We start from the raw sequence: 23,783 nt of genomic DNA on the forward strand, positions 1-23,783 counted from the left end.
GCAGACTCATACGTAATTTATGTCATGTATCACGCATAGTGAAGTGATCACTGTAGTGGAGAAAACTCATTTTTTCAACGAAATGTTGGAGGCGTAATGTTCATAATGACATCAAGTTCATCCAAATAATTACTTTTGTCTTTGAAGCGACTTCCGTACTAAGGACCTAAATTCACTTCACTCGATTTTCACCGTGAAGTGATACCGATAATAAGGGTCACAATCACTTCACTTGGTTTTTACCGTGTAGTGATACCGGTAATAAGGGCCGGAATGAAGAATCCGAAATAATACAAGAAACAACACTAATCATAAGGAGAGGACAACGCATGATTCAACCTTCAGCACAGTTCAAGCCCTACCAGATGCCGATACCTTGAAAGGGGATTAATATTCCATTCATCGAATAGTTCCATTCTGGGGGTTTCCGGATACAATTTCCATAGAAATAAGACACCGGTCCGAACAGTCACTTTTTGGGCATACAATGCGAAAAATTTGCGTCCAGATAATTTCCAAAACAGCTGAAATTGAAGTCAATCGGTTGTCAAATGTCAAAGTTATAGAATATTACAATACCGACATAGGAAATGGTGCACCCTGTGCATTTATTAAATGCGACATGCCAGCGAAAGTGCTCTCAAATCTTTGACAAAATAAGAAAAACTGTTTATTCAAAAAATTATCCTCATGTATTAAATACAACATATTTCGTAAATGCATTTGAGCATTCCGATTATTAATTCTAATTATTATTCCACATTTCGTCTGATAGTACATTTTAACTTGGAGATAATAAAAATCATCGTAGTTCATTTGACGACAGAGCAGATCATGTTTCGTGTTACAGGTTCAACACAATGCACTTTTATTTCAATAAATTATGCATCTTCTGGTCAATTTTATTATCAGCACTTTCCCAAAACATTTCAACAATTGTATACAAAACAAACGAAAAGTTCAGCACGAAAACAGTCCAGTGTAAATTTTTCCCTTTTCTATCCCTTTTGCCATTTTCATGTACACAACAATAATTCGTGGTCTAAGAGACAGTTACTCGCGACACAATCTCCTAGCACTTCAAGGACAAAAATTATGTTAAACAGTTACGATGGCCTACGCGCCAGAATTGTATGCATGTTTTTATGTAGACACAATTACAATTATAATCCAAGCATGAACATGAACATTTTTACTTCCGCTGTGCTGGCGGAACATACATCGGCCGTTGTTCTCGGAATTTCGAAGGCCTATGTTGTGATGACGACTGATGATGTGGCGGGTGCAGATGGTGTTGATACTGATTTGACTGTGGTGGCTTGTAGCCATGGTTGAAGTGCTGCCCAGACTGACTGTCAGCAGCTTGACCGGGATAGACGCCACTATGTGGAGGTGGCATCAGATTAGGGCCAGGCGGGAGATGGCTCGTTGGATGGAAACCCATGGATGGTGGAGGGCCATGTGGTGACTGAACAGACGCAGCGCCACCTGGCCCGGTCAAAGGGATGCAATCCGTTTTAAGAACTTCTTCGTAGTTTCCATATTCCATGAAGCATACGACAAAGGTGTTTTCAGAGATTCCTGTGATTTCGGCATTGTAAAACTGAAAATGTTAGAGAAAATTGAGTTATTAAAAAATCTTATAGATTGTGTCACCTCAGCTTACCCCTCCATCTTCCCAGTATTTGGCAAAACATCGATCACCAACCTTCCAGTTAGGAATAACACCGGCTGGAATAGACGGGTGTATCGTCGGTCCTGCATGCCCGGCTGTCACCGCCGATAGTACTGTCGGAACTACGGCTGCAGTAGGGGGTATGGTAACTCCTGGAATAGATGGTGGACCACCCGATTGGGCGGCTGCGATTTGAGCCGATTGAAGTGCATCTATCTGCTGACTTTTGAGCACATTAAGTGCAAATTCGTTAGTTTGTTTGTTTTGGAAACCCACAATCTGGTACGGGTTGTAATTGAATCCATTCGGGAGTTGAATAAAATTCTTTGGTACCACCGGGGTCGTCGCTGATACCGGCGGGGTCGCCGGTGCATGACCGCTAATGTGCGGCTGAGATGGTTTCGTTGCATTATGCGCATGCGCACTGTTATTAATGAAAGGTTTATTATTGCTAATTTGCATATTTGCAGTGGCATCCGTTAGCTGAGATATCTTGTTGTTGTTGTTGTTGTTAGTAGCGCTCGCTGTTGTTACAGCAGTAGTTTTGTTATTGGACAAAACTGCTGGTTGACTACCGACCCCTGGCTGTGTGACCTGTTGGGATGGATTGTGTATCTTTGTTGACGATGATTTTCTCCCTTGTGCGTTTGTTGAAGGTGCAGATAAGTTTTGTATGTCATCCTTGGCGTACCTTGATCCTTTCTGGTGCTGCAATGATAAATTCATGATATGAAAGACACGGATTTACTAGTACATTTATAATTGTAATATTTAATTTAGTTTAGTTCAGAGAAAGCTATCTTTGTGGTTCGTTTTCAAATAGTTATTTTTAAAACTACAAAAACAGCCCTATTGTGTTGTTTGAACTGTTGACGTAGGACTACAAGTTGTCATCCAGCATTTTCTCAGAATTCCGATGAAAATCAATGTCTACTTTCATTTTATTTTATTTGTTACTTATGTCGTTTTCGGTTGATGTCAAGTCTAACCCAGTTTCGGAGCTAGCTTCAACGTTGTTGAACTAAAATTCGAATCAGTTTCGAACCTGATTCTTATATCCTAAATCCTAAATCATTTATGTGAAAAGTGGTTGTTTAATGAAACTACCCTGAGTCAGTTTCAGTTTTCTCAAGAGAAAACCGGCATTAAAATCAACAGACACAGTATGATAGTTTCTAATAATATTTAAAAAGTAAGATTTAATTCGATTCCGCGGTGAATAATAATCAAATCCGGACGATTGGTTTATCCTGGCAGAGTAGCCATAAAGTAGTTGATATGGTCATTAAGAAAGGTTACTAGATCTTCCGCACATGTCGTTCTACATATTGCCGTACCTCCATAATGATAATTGAATTCGAGAGGCAATTTTTCTCGCGTAAACGTTACTATTGAACGCTTTTCCAGTTCAGTATCATCCGGTTGATTTCACACTTTCATTCTCTGGTTGTCGTAGGAGGAAAGCAGCATCTTCGTTGTTGCGGATTTCAAAGGCAAAAGATACATTTACCAGACAAAAATCGACGCCATTGAAGTAAAGAAAGAGAATCAAAGGATCCAAGGTGCTTGCTTCTGGAATTCCACAGGAAACAAGAAACTCTTCGGAGACATAATCGTTTAACTTAACGACAAGGCGACGATCGTAGAGACAAGATTTAGTTCAACATATTATCATATTGGAATCGAAACATCTGTCCAATTTACTACTGTGGGCAAAAAATAGTAAGACTTTGTTCATAATTACAAAAAAAAAGATTTATTCCAAATTCATTTGGTCCCCCTCAAAGTAATCCCCCTGACCCCAATACACTTGTTCCAACGTTTTTTCCAATCCCCGAAACAGTTGTCAAAGTCAAGTGCCGGAATAACCTTCAATGCGCGTAGCGATTCACGTTCGATGTCTTCAATTTACTCGAAACAGTTTCGCCGGAGCGGTCATTTGACTTTGCTGAATAGTCAAAAGTCACACGAAGCGAAATCAGGCGAAAACTGTGGTTGCAGAACAAATCACCCTCATTCTTGTTTACGGCCATATGCGATATGTTCGAAAGTATGCCAAATTCGTATTACCGTTTACGTTCGAATCAATCACACCAATTTTGTTCAAGTCGTAAAGCATTGAAAATAGCAGTCCTATCAGTAGTATCTGCGAAAAATATGTTTTCAATTCAATTTAAAATAAAGCATGTTTACCCATGGCGTATTTTCCATAAAGTACCTAATAGATATGGTAAAATTTGATGCGTAAAAACTTGTAACCGAGCATATATTCGAAGGTCTGCAAGAAAAAAAAATTCTACTATGGCTGCTATGCTTTCTAAATATTTTATTCATAATCCCAATTTATCATTTGGTTGCAAATAACCTTTACATTCGAAAAGAAATTTGTTGGAAATCGGCTAAATTGTTTTCTATGTATTCGAACGGTTAATTCGCAACATTAAACTTACGAATCTAAACCACGGCATTTCGTCTATTCGTCCGTAAACGAGAATGGGACTTTTCATTCGTACAAATGATGTTCGAATACACGTATCGTTCGACTAAACTGGCATACATTCTAACGTTTATTCGGAAGTCTTACTGCGTTTTGTCCTCAGTAGTAGTTCTTTGGGATTACTTCAATAAATCTAAAAAGAACCGATTTGTTTAATTTATCCGATGTTTACAACTGTTTAGTACTTTCTTTATCATTTTTATATCATTTATTTATACCCTGCTTTAACCTACTAACGTTCGTTAACACTTTCATTATCATTTATTTATCTACACCAGAACCTAAATTCAGGACCAGGATTTAGGAACTGAACTGAATTCCAAAATTGTATTCGGATCAATTTTTGACATTAGTTCTAGAATTCTGGGACAGAGCTCAATTTCCGAATCCAGGTTCCGAATTTAATTCTAGAACTCCTAATTCCGATCCTGAATTGAGGATCAGACTATATTTCAAATAAACCGATATTCCAGCTTTAAGCTGCCCCTGATGTAAAAAAGGGCTGCTATAAGGATTGTTTGTCCGAAAATCCGAACAACTACAAATGTTACATTGATCTGCTAAAATCAGTTGTAGAAATTGATTGATTTGCTAGAATCAATTGTAAGATTTCTCGTAGAAGATGAATTCGATAGTCCCACGACAAAAGGGCCTAACTGCAAATGAGAGCCTCTCTTTGTTTACTTTCTCTTTTGATTATTACGGAGCCATTATTGCAAATTCTCTAAAGTTTACAATATAAATCGAAAGATTGTAGTTTTACCTTGAAAGTTTTGCGAAGAGTAGAGCGTCAAATATAAAATCAGTTCGGTAAATCGTGAAAGAAAAAGTAAACAAAGAGAAACTGTCATTTGCAGTTAGGCCCTTTTGTCGTGGGACGGTCGAATTAGTTGAGCTATTGGAAATAAAACTGGCTTAAAACCAGTGGAGAGTTCATCATGAAGAACTCGTACTTTCTGATTACTCCACGAGCATTCTGTTAGGAAAAAATAGATCGATATCTTGTGCGTTTTACAGCTATCATTTGATTTATTTGTTCATCAACGCATTGAAATCGTAAACTGCATTTCAAAAATGGGATGACATGACTGATGTACCTTAGGTATATGTTCATCTAATGATTTTAAATTGAATTTTATTACATGAAAATTTAAAATTTTTGGTCTGGTAGGACATTGTTAATAATTGGTTTCGTGGTTTCCATCAGAATCGTAGCATGATAATTCAACTGAGGGTATCGTTCATTGAACAGTAGTGCTTGCAAGCGAATTACCACAATTTAAAGATCGTATGTCCGTATGACAATTTGTTGGCAATGACGATATTGTGTTAGGTTCGCTGTGCCATCATGTCGTTTATAATTTTCCCACTGAACTGATATTTCCACTTTCTGTTGTTGTTTTTTCAGAGTAGCAAGCGTCCGTTTGTGGGATTGTTGTTCCTGTCAATACCAAAAAAAACAGTCAAGTGCACTCGGAAGAAATCGGTTACGTGTAACCAAAACCCCTTCAAGGCTAGAAAAACACGGGATATCTGTAGTTTTAATCAAAGAATATAAAAACTACTAAACAGAGGTGATGTGAGCCTTTTCCAAAAACCGGGAATTTTTATTCAAAAAAAACGGAAAAAAATCGGGAAATTGAAATCGACAACTCACTTGCCACCCTGTATAATGTTCTTTTTTGGATATTAAAAAAAACTTAACAGAGGCGATTTGAGCCTATTCCAAAAACCAGGGAATTTTTATCTCGCAAACCGGGAAAAAACGATAAAAAAACGGAAAATTGAAATCGACATTTCACTTGCCACCCCCTGTAGATTACACATAGATTTAATGACCGCACTAATTATGTTATACCATTTTACCACAATTTACCGTTCAACTGAGTCATATTTCTTCAACAAACTCTTCGAACATTTTTGAGTTTTGACAGAATAACCATTACGTATGTCCTGATCCTTCAAACAAATTTTAACGATTTTTCGATTGAAAACGGGAAATCGAATCCGATCGAATAAGAAAACTCATGGAGTTTCCGAGTGTACGTTCCAACAATATCCGATACTGAAGTCCCAGAGAGTCTTTGTTCACAGTTCTTATTCGTGGAAACTGAGGGGAAAATTTCAAACGCTATCGCGGGACAAAAAAACGTCCCTAAACTTTTCTAAATGAAATTGATTACTACAGTATAAACGAGTGAATAGGATTTAGACAAAACAGTCGATAGACATATTGAAATCATTCGAAAGATCTATTTAACAGATAAAGTTCGTGTATTAAATAGTATCGAATCGTTTTAATCTCGTTTTTTATTGAGAACACTCGTCGAGTTTTTTGCTCGATTCGTGCAGTCGGGAAATCAAAACAGGTGCAATGTGTTTCATTGATTGGCACCGCACGAAAAAAAATACACTTTCGGGACAACTCGCGGACAACTATTTTGCACCCGTTTTCTTTGCCGAGCAGCAAGCGTGCAAACCAAACTTTACAAAACCGTTTTTCATTGATCGGCTGTCCGGGGAAAACACTGGCACAGAGCAAGTGGAATCAATGCAAAACGACATAAATCACCAAACAAAGGTCAACTGACCTCACGAGCGTCTTGATTATTATTTTCACGATGTAATTTGGTTTTATTGGTTGATCTGGGTAGCCGGCTACCGAGAAATAAATATTAATTTATTTACTTAGCTGATAAATGAAGAAATAATTTAATAAAATAGCGCAAACAGATGTGAAACGTTGTAAAATGACTGATGACTGAAAGAAGAAAGAAACTCCTCCTATGTCGCCTTGTATGCTATGGAAGCTAGAACCAAGTGGGTTTTTTCTTGATTAAGTTGTCTTTCCCGTCAGATTCCACATGGCATCTAGGCTGATCCTATGCGGAGAAAGATAATAGGTACTAGCAATCTCCTAGTGTTTGTGAATTTTTTTACTGCCAAATTATTAAGTTCAGGAAACTTTATGTCAAACCAACTAAACATTGATAAATCGGAAACTATATAGTTTTATATAATCGAAACAATGCTTCGGAATATTTCGGAGCAGTAGGTGTAATGATATCGAAAGTTTGTTTCAAATTGATCGAGCTGTGGATGTTCAAAACCTGAGCACTGTGTGTGCACGGTTTTATTTTCCGAATTTTGCATTTGAACCCCTTAATAGGAAACAAAGACGTAGTTCAGAAAAAAAAACTACAACAAGGATTAGCCCCATGGGGTTTTTCGAGACATTGATGTGGAACAAGGCAACCAATGTTTCTAATGATCGACATTTTCAATTAATCGTCACACTTTTGAATCCTTTCTCTACCGTAATGGTAGAGAAACGCTATAAAAATAACTGCTTACATACAAAACTTGAACACAAGCATTAGAAATTAATCTTATGCACTCAAAATTTACCCTGGGGTAGTTGTCAATTTCTCAGGCGACACGACATAACAAGGAATTTCATCCGAGCTTGCACGACACAAGATCAGAGCATACCAATTAAAGCTTCAAATCGTTTTATGGCACTTTTTGTCTTGCTGTCCAGCAACAACCTACCTCTAGCATGCTACAAGTAGGACTGAAACGTTAGCTATACTTTTGCTTATATTTAAAGATTCGCGTGCTTCCAACAGTTTCGCTTTTGAATCGATTGACCAATCAGTGCGATGCTTTCCCTTTGATATATCACTTACCCCTTCAAAACCGTCGACCATGGAAGGAAAATCCTGAATGCCGCAGTTTTTTTGCAGACAAAATAGGACACTGCTAGCTATTAATCAACATTTCAATGATATACAATTAAAAATACATGGCTACGAACATTCAAATCAATACGTAGAAATATTTTCAATCAAATGGTGACATAATATTAATAATTGATACAAAATTGACTGAGCTGTAATTGTTCAAAATCTGACCACATTTCTACGTGTATTTTTCTTGAGTTTCTAATTTGCACCCCTATATAGAAAACAAAAATGTGTTCCACTTTAAAAGAATGATTATTACCTTGATGTTGCCAACAGCACTGCTGCTATTATAGGCGTTAGCGTTGTTGTGATTTGATTGTTCATTATGATGGCCTGCGCTGTTGTAGTGCAAGTTCAGGTGATTGCCGGTGCTATTGTTGTTAGTGCCATAGCCCTGTGTTTGCTTGTGTTCTCCGGGCTGATAAAACTGTGACGGATGCTGTGATTGTTGTGGTTGCTGATAGTGATTAGTGGTAGCTCCCACGTGTTTCCTAGAATCACTTTGATTGCTGTAGTTTTGAGAATCTTTCGAGTCTAGATGTCCATATCCATAATTGGCAGCGGACTGCTGAGGTTTCCCACTGTTGTTCAAACTTGATTGATACTTGTTACCTTGCACGCATGCAGTCGTGTTATTATTGTAGTTATCACTTCTATACTGCGATTGTTGGTTTTGGTGCGGATTGTAGGAAGACTGGTTGTATTTTGAATCTTGGCGACCCCGGGGATATGCATCGTTCGGATGGTTATATTGTGCATTTGGTTGACCTCGATATCGACCACTGTTATAGTCTGTTGGTTGCTTGTATCCTTGCTGAGAATTATTACTCGGTTGATGTGCTTGTTCATGCTGAAGATTGGGGTTGTAGTTTCGACTATTGGGACCGCTATGCGAGTTTCTGTTCGCAAAGCTACTTGAAATATTGTTTTCGAAGCGCTGCTGATTGTAGCTTTTCGCGGGATTGTTGTATTGTGAAGATGAATGTAATTGATACTGGTTCGATGGGTTGCCACTGGACGATCGATTATTAGGGTAGGTATTATAATAAGAATTACTTGAGTTGGACTTATTTGAATATGGGTCCGTTGTTTGGTTGTTTTCCTTAGCACTGAAAGGTGTCGAGTCCTTGCTACTACTTTTTTTGTTACTCGTATCACTCTCCGGGAGAATATCTTCCAAAAAATCGAAAAGTGAAACTTTCGTTGATGGTTTGGACGTTCCTTCCGCTTCTGTATCTCGTTTACCACGCATTTCTCGTCTACCCAATTTCTGTGGTGGATCTGTCCTACCAGTTTTAATGTCATTTTGCGTTTGTTTCCGATCTTCTATCCGTTGCAAATTGCTCAACGCACGATGCACGTTGTTTCTAGTAAGTTTAAGCGCGTGCACGGCTTGATCTTCGCTAAATCCTTTATCCATGATCTTTTGTACATTTGCATCAACCATCTGCTTGGCGCCACCACCAAACGTTTTCTTTGTACCCAGCTTAGTTGCTTCGGCGATAGCATCATTGCGAAGCGCCGTAAATTCAGCATTTTCCTTGGACTCATCTTTTTCTTTCGCCTGCAAGCTTTTGAAATTTTTGTCGTTTGGTAAGTTTTGTTGAATTTTTTGCCCAAACGCAATCCATGGCGGAGGTCCAGAAGCACTCAAATGATTTCTGCCGCCTTTGGCATATTTGGCCATTGCCCGACCAAGTTCCCATTTCTCCACCAATGCTGACACCCTTCCACCTAATACGGAAACATTGTTAGCGTTCAGAATCAGTAAACCTTGAGATATCTTGATCGGTCCATTTTTCAGAAAAATTTTCGTCCCTGGTGGTGTATCCAAGCTCACCGAAGGAACATGCTCTCCTTCGAGTGCTGAGTACTGCGTTTGTCCATCGGTAACGGTTAATTTAAGCAACCGCGGAGCTACCTTTGACTCCTCGTTGGCTTTTGGCGCAGAGATGTTTCTAACCTTCAGGATCTGAACTACAATGTTAGCGTCGATGGCATCTGCCTTGTTTCCCCGAGCAGTAATAGAAGCCAAAGCACCACCTCCAATTTCGCGCAAATCGATCTAAAAAGAAAAATTTATATGAAACAATGCTAATCGTTGCCAACTTTCAAATCGGAACTGAACATTACATTCAATGTTAGTTAATAAGGCGGATGGTCAAATAAAAAAAAAACAGCTGTCATGTAAAAATCAGTCTTGGTATTGCGTTCCTTTTGTGGAGTTATATTTCAACAAACTCCGAAGTCAGTTCTCAATGTTCAGAACCATTGCATGACTAGTTCTTCGATCCTATTGACACTTATTTCAGAATTTCGTTTAGCTTGTATTTTTGCATCACTCAAAGCTTTTATTTTTAAATCTAGTTGGTTAATGATGGTGCCGTTGTTCTAAGATATGTTGTAAACAAGTTTGTTTTGCATTTCAGATTTACTTGAATTTGACTGACGGTATAAGAATGATAGATTTTATGTTACAACGCTATTTGATATGACTAGGATTAGCTACCGAACAAGCATTTTTGAAAACCAATAAATTCCATTGAGAATAGATCATCACATTTTTTTGTATTTTGCTATCCTAGACAGTAAGTAGTGGCTCTAACCAGCCAAAATTTTCCATAACTTACATCAAGTGCCAACTTGATAGCCTGTTTAGCATCAATTGTTCCAGTTGATTCCTCAGATAATCGTTCCAATCCTGCCGGAAAAAGATGCCTACGAGTAAAAATGAAAATCAGTGGAACTTACTAGTATGAAAATATTTGTTGTTTCCGGGATAATCATAATGAATAAACCAAAATAATAGACATGACAACTGTGTTTAACCTTACAGGGAAAATCGATATTTTTAGTCTTACCAGCCCTGATTCCGCAGCTGCTCTAGCAGATCCATTGCCGTCTTGCAACTGCTGAAACGTTTAATTTAGGATCCAGCGGCACAATCTAGTTTAACATATAGGTATAGCAACAGCACAGGACTTTTATATTTTACTACTAAAACACTGGCAAAATTAACCGAGCCCTTCCGCCACCAAAAGCAGAAAAAAATGTATGCCTCTCTGCCAGCACTTTTCTACCGTGACGTTCAATGCATTCGGGAAAGTTGACAGTAGAGCAGTGTAGCCGAATTCATTGAAGGCTCAGAATAGTTTTCCATTGAAAGGTGTCTCGAAAACTTAGAATAATAATGTGTACGTATAGTGGTGGCAAAAATAGACTCCCAGATAGAAGTTTACAGAATCGACATAATCGTATCTCGAGTTTTTTACACCTTCTGTAAACATCCATTATAACAACGGATTGTAGATAAGAGACATAACATTAAGACTCTCAATAGCGGCCCTTACACGAGCATTAAAAATGTCATTTTAAATGATGAATAAGTAATGATGTATTTCAAATTTGTTAGAAATCTCGTCATTAGTGCACCATTACACGTTCATTAAAATGATATTATTTTTTAGTAATGACATTTTTAATGACTCGTGTAAGGGCCGCTAATAATTTCACGAATTATTCTAACTTTTTTCTAAATAGCATGGCGGTGTGATGTGCATTAGTGCAGTAATATTGCAATTAATAGTGAAGCCAAATGTGCAGCAAATTATGAGAACAATAAAACATATCCACAATAAGTTTTTACAAAAGTTGCAGATAATCATAAATTAAAGCAAATAAATTCGAACTTTCGTTTTGGTTTGGGAAATAATTGTAATGAATGAATTCTCGCATTTTTTTTATAACGGTCAATAAACCGACTGTTATCATTCATTTTGAAAAGGTATTCTGAAGGATTCAGTGCTCACTGAAAACTAGTTTACTCTTGCGTCTAGAGGTAACATTTTTAAGAATAGTCCAGCTGCAATTACTTTTCAAAGTAGATGTTGGCCGATTTCCAAATGAATGCGTTATTTGTTCTTTCATTATCTTTTTGATGCGAATTTTCAAAGTTGTTCTATAAAAAATTTCTAAAGTTTGCGTTATTATCTCAGTTTTTCGATTTCCACATTTCTCCGTAGAAACAAGACTCCAGTGTGAAACGTAATTTGCAGTTTAATAAGCAACTAAAAAAAATATAATGTTATAAGTGATATTCTCGGCCAAACAGCTATCTGAACATGAATTTTTTGTTGTTAATACGGAAGTTATTCGTCATTCGTATTCGAGTCAGAAAATTTCCTTTGTGAGTTATGTTTTATTTTATCCTTTATTTGAAGAAACAGCAATACCTACACACTTAAAACTCATTCCCAAGTAGTAAAATTTTGAGACAGATCTACAGATAAATCTACTAAACAAATCTCGGAAAACATAATACGGCATACGGCACAGTCAAACTGCGAATCGAAGTATGTTCGTAAATATGGTAGATTTATAAAGTTATTAAATATAAACACGCTTGTAGTTATGTTTATTTATTCGAGAATTTATTTTCTGGTTTTCATAATTGTTCAACATACTGATAAAATTCATTAAAAAGACCATTTCTTCATGAAAGTAATTTAGTTAAATTTGTTCCGTCAAATTCGCGTCATCCACTCCTTTCTGGTGGGGGAGTTCCCAGCTTTTAATTTTCAAAGTTAGGTGGCGCTGCGGTAGCTGTTTAGCAGGTATTCTCCTGAAAAGGTTCTTGTCTCGGACTGGTGGTTCAGCCAGCGGGTGGGCCGTTTCACGGCGGTAAATGTTCCGGCTGACCGGAATTATGAGCGCCTTCCAAAACACTGCACAATCCATCGAGTCCACCAGAAATTACCCTTGAACGATTTGTATAGGCAGCAAGTGGACATGTGATACAATTTTTGTTCTGTATATAATTAAACAAAAAGCTTTTAGTGGTTCAAATATTTCAATAATTTTAGCAACTGTATCTCAATCCATTCGATGAACTCTTCAAAAAATTTTTCGTTTGGTTTATAAAAAGACACTCACTGAAAATTTTAATAACAGTTTGACAGTTAGTTTCACGACAATCAGTTTTCACAGAAGTTCGGTTATTGGAATATAATTTTACCATACGGACAGTATGGTTTTTACCGTACTCGGCGACTATTCAGATTTACCGTATGAATTGTATATCTATTTACAAAATTCTATAATTAAAATTTACGTAAAACTGCTCGTCCGGTAAAAATTTGCATAATAATCGGTCATTTCTATAGATTACCGAAATTTCTCGTCAAAAATATTACCGAACAAAGGAATTAAATCTTAGTGTGTAATAATCAATGGAGAAAGTAAACAAAGAGAGGCTCTCATTTGCAGTTCCTTTTGTCGTGGGACTATCGAATTGACAATTTTCTCGAAATCAGTAAATGCGATTGCCGAAATTTTTTGATTTAGATTTTGCCAAAATTCAGGAAGACGACTGTCATTTACGTGTTACATTTTCGCATGGCACTGCACAGTTTTTTAAGACGGAATATTTCAGAGAATTTGGAATTGGAATTAGTCCAAAAAGAATACGTGAGAATCTACGATCTATTCCCAAGTAACCATATGCATTATATCACTGCACATTTACAACTTTATTTTTACATTGTTAATGTATAATTGCACTAATCCTACATACTTTAAAGCAATGTGCATTAAATTTGCATTTAAAATGTAACTGAGCATTATTTTACAATAACCTTCAGCCGTGCTATATATCGACATTCAATGCTATAATTTGGAGCAACGAAACTTTAATAATAACTAGAAGAGTAATAATCCTATAAGAGTCTAATAATCGCCCTTTTCAGCTTTATAATAGCATTGTAAAAACATGTGTAAATCCGGTGCATTTAATCAAATTTAACACGAATATTTAAAGCTGAATTAATGTAAAGTTATAATGCGTCGTGGTTACTTGGGTTCAGTAAGTATAATAATTACAAATTATTGTTGATTATTTATACAAAGCATATTCCAGATCCTGCTCTAATTGTCAATTGCCAATTGTCTCGATAATTGTTTTGCCGAGACTCAGCGAAAAAATTAGGATTTTTGCTTTGTGTTTAGCGCTAAATATTAAAAAAAAATAAGAATTCAAAATGTTCGCCAAATTATCGAATTTTTGAAGATGATTCAGCAAATACAAAATTTTTCTCCAATAAAGTTGTTGCTGACATCAAATGTATTGGATTTTGAAAATGCAAACGTCATCGCTATTGGCATATTGTCGCAAAACTGAAATGTAGAGGCGCTGCTTGCTTAGAGATGATACTCTCAGCAAGAGCTGTCAAATCGGTAGGAAAATTTCTAATTACTCCACCTTTTCAACAATTTCTTATGAAAACGGGCAAATTCATTTGAAAGACCATAGTAGAATTTGACGAAAAAGTTTTTACTCTGAGGTGGTAATGTTGATCTTAGTTCATTGTGCGAAATCTACCGTTTATTCAGAATAGAGCATTAAACTTGGTTTGATACCATTTTTCAAATGCCTGGAAATAACAAATAAAGTATCCAAAATAAATAGTACTCGATCGCTATACATTCTAGTACTTGAGAAATTAACATTACACTGGTTTCTGTTTAAAAAAATGTTGATCCGATAAAACCTAACCTTACCCAATTTCACACATTTCTGAAGATTTTCCATGTTTAATCGTAGTTTACACTAGAAAAAAGTAGTGGTAATAACTTTGAAATCGATTTTCTTCTACTCCGAGTGTACTTTTATTGCTGATATCTATTTGTACTATTGAATAAACGATAAAAATGTTGCAAATCACTACTGCCGATATGAAAATTTCCGAAAGAATCCTCCTTTTCTTGGTTCCATTTTTCATTGGCAGGTGTCGCTACCAGTAAATCTGCTTTGCGACAATGTGCCAATTAATTCAAAAGTATGTTTAAGCACAGATAACAGATATACAGGCTCGAATCAAAATCCTGTGTAAATTTCAAATTTGCTATACGTTGGAAACACTACTACCACCTACTCGACTGTTCGCTGCGATCTTTTAAAACGTTCCACTACGTTCCGGAGCGATAACAAAATCCTCCTGCCTGTTATAGAAATATTTCAACTACAACAATTTTAACACTTATCACACGATTTCCCTAAGTGTTAAAGACAATTTCATTTCCATGTCTCATAAATCACACTAGAATTCGATCGGAATAAAACAAAAATAAATTTGTCATTTTGTCATTTGTCTAGCGGGAAGTGAATGTTGCACCCAAAATTGTGGCTCATGTGAAAGCGGCACCCAAATCTTGGTGGCACCTCGTGTCGATCGTGGTGACATCTGCAAGTGTTCGCCACGATAATTGAGTAAATTTTACACACAATTCATATGTGAGTCTGTATATCGGTTATCTGTGGTTTAAGGTTTTCGATTATTTTTAATTCGGTCTACTATGAGCTGAGATATGGACTTTCAATATAAGTGCTTCTAAAACTGTGCTTTTTTTCTGAAAAACTTGTTTTCGTACGTGACTATCTTAAAAAGACTGGCACAAACATACCAGTATCAGATGGTTGGTAATAATATTTGAAAACTCCAGATGATACCGCTACCGTAGCCGAAGTACAACTGTATAACGCACCGTTTAGTTATACACCCCGATTCTGCAATCCGACGGATTTGTGATACGAACGAATCTACCTATTCGTTCGATTTCGAATTTTGCATTCTTTATTCCGTTCGAGTTGCATGATTCGATCGACTCTCGTTCGTTAGCACTTTTTTTTTATTCGATATTACAATATATATTTAGGCACACTGCTTAAGATTCGGGAACACTTGAAATTTCGAACACTAACCATCAAAGCTGTCAGCACTACTTACACGTTCCATATTATTTATATTATTCATTCCTTAGTAAACGAAACCGTCAACCTTGTATAAACAAATTAGAACGATTCTAAACTGAACAGAAGTAATACGTGTGCAAGTCGATCGAGTAATGTTCGAAAATTGAACAACTCGAACGAATGATATTCGAGTTCATACCAGAGCTGCAAATTGTCATTCATGTCAAATGACCTTGACAAACTGACTAAAATCATCGTCAACTGTAATCGGAACGGTCAAAGTGTCTGTCAAATGAGATACTCGATAGTTCAATGACCAAGTAGAATTATACTCAGTCAAAGACAGGTGACGCATTTTGTTCTCTCTCTCATTCTTCTATTCCCTGTTGAAGTAAAAAAAATCCATGAGAGTACTAACATAAACATAAATTGATAAAGTTAATTGTTCTTTGTAAAAAGTCATCGGATTTCGGAGTTTATTGGTGTACCTGAATTTAATTCAATGTTTATACTGCTTGATTAATATTTAGTCACATCGTAATCAAGCAGTGACAGGAAAAATGAAGATAATATCAATCGCATCGGCAAACAATGAGGTGACTATAATAACAAGAGAATTTAAGTTATGAAAGATCGGCTCTCAGACACTCAATATATGATGATTGGTAAGCCTGGTTGGCAGCATTTAGGGATGTCGGAAATTTCGAATTACTCGATTATTTAATAATCGAGTATAACTTTGAAACTAATCGATTGTAATTTATTCGATTATCTAGGTTATCAGCATTCCAGTGACATAAACTTTTTAATCTTCGTCGTGCAAAGTTGCTCGTTGATAGTGACATTTAGCAGCTCTGGTTCATACCCAACTCGAACGGAATGCAGAATGGAAATTGCACATTCGATCGGAATATTTCGAATCGATCGACGTACACAATAGGGGTGATAATATTCATTATCTTGATAATTTACATGAATGTAAAAATTAATACTTCTTTTATTTTTATGTTTTTATTGGTTGAAAATTATTAGTTTATATTTTTGGAAACATTGATGAGAATACCCGTATTCGGGACAAGTCATCCTAAAACTAAATCTGAAACTTTGATATGGGAAGCAAAACTGCAACTATGGGTTGCGTCGATTGAACAAACAAGAAATTTGCTATTTCGATTCTGTAATTTGTTACTTGTGCCAGAACTTGTAAAACTTTATCGAGCAGTAATTGCGATTAATCTGATCTCCGTGGAAGATTGAGAACTTCGTTTGACTTTGTATTCTGTTCTAAAGGCGACATATCATCATAAATTAAATAATTCTAGATTTTTACTGTGCTGAGACACTGACATCGCTAGTTATGCGTGGATTTCCCTTTTTCCAATACATACTGTGGGGACGGGTATAGCGTGATGGGTAAGTCGATGCCTTTCACGCAGCCCAGGCGGGCTTCGATTCCCAACCCCGCACATAGGGTCAGAAAGTTTTTCTGGCCCGAAGAGGCGAATGACATTAATGTTAAAGCCTCTATAATCGAAACAAAAAAAAAAAAAAAAATACATACTGTGGTTGTGTTTATTGCATTTCAGGAACATTTTCGCACCCATTTCTCATCATATGTCACTATAGGTGTCACTGATACCTCCAATACATTACTACATATTACCCTCGAGTCCCTACGTTTACTTGCTTTATGATTATGATAGTAAGGGGCAATGGTTGAATGAGAACACGTGCAGTTTATTTTGTATTTCTTGTTATAATGAGGTTTTTGTCATATTATTCAATTCACTTTCAAAAATAGACTTTGGACACAATGATCTCACGAATAGTTTTGGATTTTCCTCATATTTGCATAATGTAACGTTCAACTACCCGATAAGTTTGGGTCAGCTACATCAATCCAAATGATTTTCAATCCAATCCAGGAAACTAGTCACCCTAGTGTAAACTCCTGGTACTCCTTTGCGACCGCAGCCATAACCCCAACTGACTACACCGTACTCGTAATAGAATCCATCAACAGGTGCAACCAATCCACCGCCTGAATCGCCCTGGCATGTGTCTTTTCCTTTCTCTGCACCAGCACATAACTGAGAGGAGATTATATCTTCATCATATGCTCCATCACAGATTTCCAAACTGACACCGTTCAGTTTTACATGTAGTTTATAGCGGCTTCCGTATTCTGAAAAAAAAATGTTTGTACTTATGACGTTTTCAATTAATCGCTACGATTACCATATGATCCGTTTCGATGTTCCGTATTTCCCCACCCGACAGCAGTAAACACTGTTTCATCTGTGTCTAGATTTTTAGCATTTCCAGAAAGTGGCAGGCAAACCGGTGATATAAAATCCGTAAAATTGACACTTCTGTTCAGTTTAATCAATGCAATGTCATTTATTAGTGTCAATTTATTGAACCCTTCATGACTTATGATCTTTTCAATTCCAACATCAATCGGAGGATCTGAGCATGCGGAATTTGAATCACAATCCTTTTCAGTTTGTAAGTCCCATTCACCCAGTCGTATGCGATCTCTGAAAAGTTAAGTATTTGATTAGAAATTCGTTTCAATCTGCAAGAAACACTGAACTAAATACGTACATATAGTAATTCTCATCTGTTCCATCGGTGCAGTGTGCTGCAGTAAGCACGTAACGATCAGAAATTAAACTGCCGCCACAGTGGAACAGATCAGGATCAAATCCAGTTTGTCGGAATACCAAAATGGCTGTCCATGGGTAGCTGTCAATATTTGTGATGTTTCCACCATAGATTCTATCGGAAACTTGAACGCCACAAGTTCCGGGATCCGGCAGCTTACTGCATGCTGAAAGTAAGATTTTTTTTAAATTTTGAGAATAAGGTTAATAGTCTGGTTTTTTCAAGACTGTTTGAGCCCCGACCTGGAAGGATTCTTAGTGTCAGTAGGATCCATAGTACTAAAACAACGATTCTGTACACTATAAGAATCGGCTGCGAAGTCTGTTGAAACAGAAAGACCAAATTCCACAAAAGGAATGTAATGCCAAGACTTTGCTAGTACTCTCTTTAATAAAAATGGAGCTTACACATGACGTTAATCCAGGCATGTGCTTTCTTGAGTCATGACAAAATATTATATCAATTAACATGTCTATTTCGATGTAAAGCTCAGGTAAACCAGTCGTGAAGATGAATAAATAAATAATCCTCACATACTTTTGTTTGTAAGTATAAATAATACATCTATCGATACGCGAATTTACATGACTTATTCGAAGTGTAACATCATTTTAAAATTTGTAATTTCGTTTTTCGGCTTAGTTATGTGGAAATATTCAAGGTGCTTCAATAATGCAACTTTTGAAAACTGCACACGAACAATCATTTAAAAAATGACATGTTTACATTTTAGCATTGAGTGCAAGGATCAGGAAGTCTATTGATTGTGTTTGTTTACAGATTGATTAGTGATATTGTCGCCCAGCGATGGAGATAACACAAAACTTTATTTGTCAATAATTGCCAGTTACAAATAACAACAATTCAGACGAATATAAATAATCTTTATTGGATTCACCTTGTTAGATGAGATGAGTCTCAAACTATGCCATTATTTGAAAGGCACACTCTACGTTTCGTGTAAATCTTCTATATTGGTATCATAATAGTGGGGATCTCACGATTTTCGCGTTTTTTTTTTTGTGTTCTGCTCAGATTTTGTAAATTAAATGTTTTCTGCTTAGATTTTGTAAATAATAAAACTTGTGAAAAAAGCAGCTGTACTTCATCGAATGTTGTAAAACATGTGAATACTGGCTTAAAAATCTCCAAACCGGTTAGTCCGATTGATTTCGTATCTTCGACAATTGTTTAACTAACTAATTAGACAATATAGAAATGGTACACACAGTGAACAATTCTGTTATATTTTTATTCTAATTACAAAATGAAACTTTAAAATCGATTATCTTAAGAAAGTTATTTTGATTACTTTATGATGTGCTGTTCCGATAATAGAAGAAGTTTATTGCACTCTATGTCAAGATGAAGGAATAATACATAAATAGTAGTAGTAGTCTCTTATGTAAGTGAACTTTCGAATACTATTGAAATATTTTTTATAATAATTTTTGACCCAAATTTATGAAAGTCCGTTAAATTACAAGTGAAGAAGATGCTAATCAAGATTTTAATTATTGCTACCGTTCCTAAGATACAGTGTAACATTTACTGAGTTTGTATACTATGTTAGAGAATCCCGTTTGCTGCTGGTTCCTTATTGTTGCGTAATACCTATATTTTCTACTATCATTAGAGTTTGAAAATTATTTTACTTCTATTGTATAAACAGAAACTGCATTTTTTCCAGTTTAGATTCTCTATTGCTTGAATAATAATCGTTTAATATTTCGTATTCACTTAATGAATGTTATTCATGGAGTTCCTAATAGTTGCATAAAACATTGACGAAAGCACCAAATCAATCGGACCGACCGTTTTAGAGATGCATGTTTTTGAAAATTCCCAAGAAAATTTTGCCAAGATCCTTCTAAAAAAAAATTTAAGAATAATAATCTTGATTTCCGATTAAACCGCTCAATTTATAATTTTTACAAATGCACTTGATTGTTGTGACTGTTTTCATGATGATGATTGCATTTTTGTATTCATAGTGTTGGAGTCTATTCGGAAAATGATTTTTTATTGTGGTATGTATGCAGAACTAACACCAATACATGTGTTCCGCATACACTGTGATCTTCCTCCATGTAACATTCGACCAGCACACTGGTTCAACTGTACTTCAATATTAGATTTATCAAATCGAGCTTCATCGAAATAACCAATTGTGAAAGTATGAGAAGCATGTGAAACATGTTGCTTTTATATGTATCATGTTCAAAAGAGTTTAAATTACTAGAAAAGGGCACTTTTGAGTTAGCCCGACAGATGACGTCTATTTTAATCCTACTTTCAAAAATTTCAAAAACTATTTTGGGTTAGTTAGGTAAAATTTGAAAAAAGAAATCAAGTCGGGTCTATCCCATATAGAAAGTACTCGCATATCTGCCCCACGCATTAAAAATCACATTTTAGCAACTAAAAAAATGTACAAGTTGCATTGATTTTTTTTTGCTGACCACTGTACCAATATTTAGTACTGGCAGTGCATGCAAAAATTCAGACAATATAGCCGATAAGACAATTCTTCTTGGATATTTTGCGTTTCGATTTCAGTTCCAAAACAGCTTCCTTCGGAATGATTTTTATTGCTCTCATTAATACTCACATTTTTCTCCTCCGAAGCAACAACTTTAGGAAAAGACTCAGCTCTTTTGCCATAACTTTGACCAAAATCAGATGTCGGCCTATGCGAATATTTCAAATTGGAATTATCTCGACCGTACTGTGCTTAAAGGGAGATTTCAGGATATTTCTCTGTGGCATTGAAACCAACAAAGCCACAGTTTGAACTGTCTTCCGTGGAAGAGTCTCCACCATACAATTTAATTGCATAAATACCTGATACGATATCACAAACTTAATTATATCGAACGATTAAAAGTTTCACACGGATAGGGAATCAAACATGAGATTTTGCCACGTGCGAGAGAAGCATGCTTGCTAAGATGGGATCGGTATGCGAGTATCTTTTCGTTCGTGAACAAATGTACTCGCATTTGAGTCCCATCTTGTTGCATAACAGATTTTATATGAACGAATGACAAAAAATGCAGTATTTCATTCCAGAATTCAATAGTATCACGGATCAATCATCATAGTAACGAAAAAAGCGAATTAGTTTCGAAATATGCAATCATCTTTTTCTCAACTGGTCGATTTTCAATATGGGACAGATATGCAAGTGTGGGCAGTATAGAATTCGATCACCTTTTCAAAATAATAAATGTCAATCATTCTTCAATCAAGAACTTCCTGTGCACTCATGCTTTTGAAGAAGTAAATCGTTCGATCAATTCGCGATCGGATTCCCCAACTTATGGTTTCACCAGTTTTCGTATCAGACACTTTTCTATTTTTGCTCTCTGCAAATAATGAGTCAGTATGGCTGCTCTGAATACCAAGAAAGTTATTCAGAAACTATAAACTTGAACTATTACAAGCACGAAAGGTAAGATTTTCAATCGTTAGCATCCAAATCTTTAGGTTTTTGCTTGAAAAGGATCCATTTACTCTTCACGCGATCGATAAAATTATAGCTCCCGTTTTACCTGAATATGTAAGGTGCACTAGTAGAACGAACAGATAACTGACGATTTTTGCATTCATGTCGAACCAAATGCTAAGAACGATCCAGATGAACTAACTCTAATCTTGGCGAATCGGTAATCCTCTTGGGAATCTATCATCAAAGTTCGAAACGAATGATAATTGAGTGATGCAAAATTATCAGCTCATAAATCTCAATCGATTTGTATACAATCATGTGAGAAAAAATATATATTGTCTTACAGGGCCGCTTTTATTGAGGGTCTTAGGGGCTCTTGACGGGACTTAGCGACCAAAAAAAAAATCATTCAGTTCGTTGGGTGCACGCAAACGAATCTTGGCCCGGGTCCATTTATACCTAAAAGCGGCACTGTTGTCTTATCAAATTAATAACGCAGTGTGACCTGGATCCGTTTCATCCTTGTAAGTTCGCTACCCGAGAAAAAAACGTGTTCGAGTGAGACATCTCGTCACAGTTCAGGGTTCCGTACTTACTCTATGATCAGCATTGATGTTATACAACAAAAATAAGCTTAAACCACCTAGCAGTGAGATGATACCTTTTTTTATCAATGTGTTTTTTGCATTAATATTTTACGGTGTGTTTAGGTTTCATGAAATTATTTTGATGATCGTCGTTTCAAATGATACTTTGAAATATCGATCACTCATTACCCTGTAATGTTGGTGCTGCAAGTCGGATCGAAAAGAAAGAAAAAATGGAACCATAATATTAATTCTGTGAATCTAAACGTGTGAAAATCGATTAAGAATTCCATGAGATGTCGCAGTAAGTTCCACTGGTTTTTTGGTCATTTCGGTGAGGGTTTTTGGTCATTATTCGCGGTACTTCCTGAACCAAAATTCAGGAACCAAAAAGCAAAGCCAATTCATTACATTCCTTTTGTAGAATATAGCCTGTATGTTGCAACAGACTTCGCAGCTGATTCTTAGGGTACAAAATCATTGAATGGCGAGTTCTTTCAGCATAAGTCAAAACAGTTCGTATGGCCATGAATTAACACGTCGACTACACTGGAATAGTTTTGAGCTCAATGACGGTTTAATTTTTACAATAACTCATCACCCTGTAATTCTAGAATTGGCAGTCGGAATCGGATAATATTCATCAATTTTGTATGGGGCCATTAGTTTTTTTATTGGACTTTTTGTTTATGAATTTCGATGTGGTCTTCTTTGAGAAAACGATTGAGCTATTCCCAAAGCTAATATAAATAAAATAAAATAAATAAATAAATTTTGGTTTACATTCCGGGATCGAAAACAGAATACTGGTAAAACATAAATAAGTATGTTTGGTCATCGACTATTAAATTCAACAAACCCGATAAACCCGATTAATTTATGTGAAATTAAGATTTTTACACTAATCACCCTGTATCTCCGGAACCAGAAGTAGGATCTGATTAAAAACAACAAGTGTGGTAACAGAGGTATGTTGGCCACTTCATATATTTTGGCCCACCTAACAAACTTTATGGCCTTAATCGATGTTAGAATTGTTATAATTTACTGCAATTTTGAAAGATGTAATGCGGCTACGCATCATCGTTTTTAATGACCTGCTGCCCGACTTCGCGTTCTGCCAAACGGTATTATGCCAAATGACCTTATACCAAATGGGCCGCCCCCCAAAATGCCACCGTACAATTCGGTACGTTTAAGATTTATTTTTATCAATCTGGCATCAATTAAATATTGTAATTTGAAGGTGGACTAGTTTTTGATGAAAAATCAATCATAACTTTTTAATCATACACAGAAAAAAATTATGAATTCTACAGGTGACAGAATTCTACAAACGATGCAATTCACAACTACTTAATTTTTTAAATGACGCAATATTCAACTCGCACAGAATTGTACATGCTCCGAGTG

At 36.2% G+C, this 23,783-nt stretch overlaps 2 protein-coding genes across 3 annotated transcripts; both read right to left on the reverse strand.

Moving 5' to 3' along the window:
* Positions 1–1,129: 1,129 nt before the first annotated feature.
* LOC131435658 (tudor domain-containing protein 3) lies at positions 1,130–11,005 on the reverse strand. 2 transcript variants are annotated; one of them, XM_058603778.1, is made up of 6 exons: positions 10,780–11,005; positions 10,549–10,636; positions 8,178–9,983; positions 7,862–7,894; positions 1,667–2,383; positions 1,130–1,603 (listed from the first exon to the last, which is right to left on the reverse strand). In XM_058603778.1, exons 1-6 carry the CDS (start codon positions 10,812–10,814, stop codon positions 1,193–1,195), a joined length of 3,090 nt encoding a protein of 1,029 aa, XP_058459761.1. In that variant the 5' UTR covers positions 10,815–11,005; the 3' UTR covers positions 1,130–1,192. The 2 variants fall into 2 exon arrangements, with proteins under 2 accessions (XP_058459761.1, XP_058459762.1); XM_058603779.1 differs by lacking the exon at positions 7,862–7,894.
* Positions 11,006–17,401: 6,396 nt separating this feature from the next.
* On the reverse strand, positions 17,402–22,023 carry LOC131437437 (CLIP domain-containing serine protease B4-like). Its single transcript, XM_058606787.1, has 4 exons — positions 21,887–22,023; positions 18,273–18,498; positions 17,904–18,205; positions 17,402–17,850 (listed from the first exon to the last, which is right to left on the reverse strand). The coding sequence occupies exons 1-4, from the start codon at positions 21,942–21,944 to the stop codon at positions 17,561–17,563; spliced, it is 876 nt and encodes a 291-aa protein (XP_058462770.1). The 5' UTR covers positions 21,945–22,023; the 3' UTR covers positions 17,402–17,560.
* Between the last annotated feature and the right edge of the window lie 1,760 nt (positions 22,024–23,783).

This window comes from Malaya genurostris, chromosome 3 (genome assembly GCF_030247185.1).
Source record: "Malaya genurostris strain Urasoe2022 chromosome 3, Malgen_1.1, whole genome shotgun sequence".
NCBI classification, from domain to species: domain Eukaryota; kingdom Metazoa; phylum Arthropoda; class Insecta; order Diptera; family Culicidae; genus Malaya; species Malaya genurostris.

Excerpts from the sequence above, each read along its gene's own strand:
- LOC131435658 (XM_058603778.1), bottom strand. The coding sequence starts at position 10,814 with ATGGATCTGCTAGAGCAGCTGCGGAATCAGGGCTG. Across the intron at positions 9,984-10,548 it reads CTATCAAGTTGGCACTTGAT|ATCGATTTGCGCGAAATTGG; the intron begins GTAAGTTATGGA and ends TTTTCTTTTTAG. Across the intron at positions 1,604-1,666 it reads AATACTGGGAAGATGGAGGG|TTTTACAATGCCGAAATCAC; the intron begins GTAAGCTGAGGT and ends TAACATTTTCAG.
- LOC131437437 (XM_058606787.1), bottom strand. The coding sequence starts at position 21,944 with ATGAATGCAAAAATCGTCAGTTATCTGTTCGTTCTACTAGTGCACCTT. Across the intron at positions 18,206-18,272 it reads ACAGATGAGAATTACTATAT|AGATCGCATACGACTGGGTG; the intron begins GTACGTATTTAG and ends TTAACTTTTCAG. Across the intron at positions 17,851-17,903 it reads ACATCGAAACGGATCATATG|AATACGGAAGCCGCTATAAA; the intron begins GTAATCGTAGCG and ends TTTTTTTTTCAG.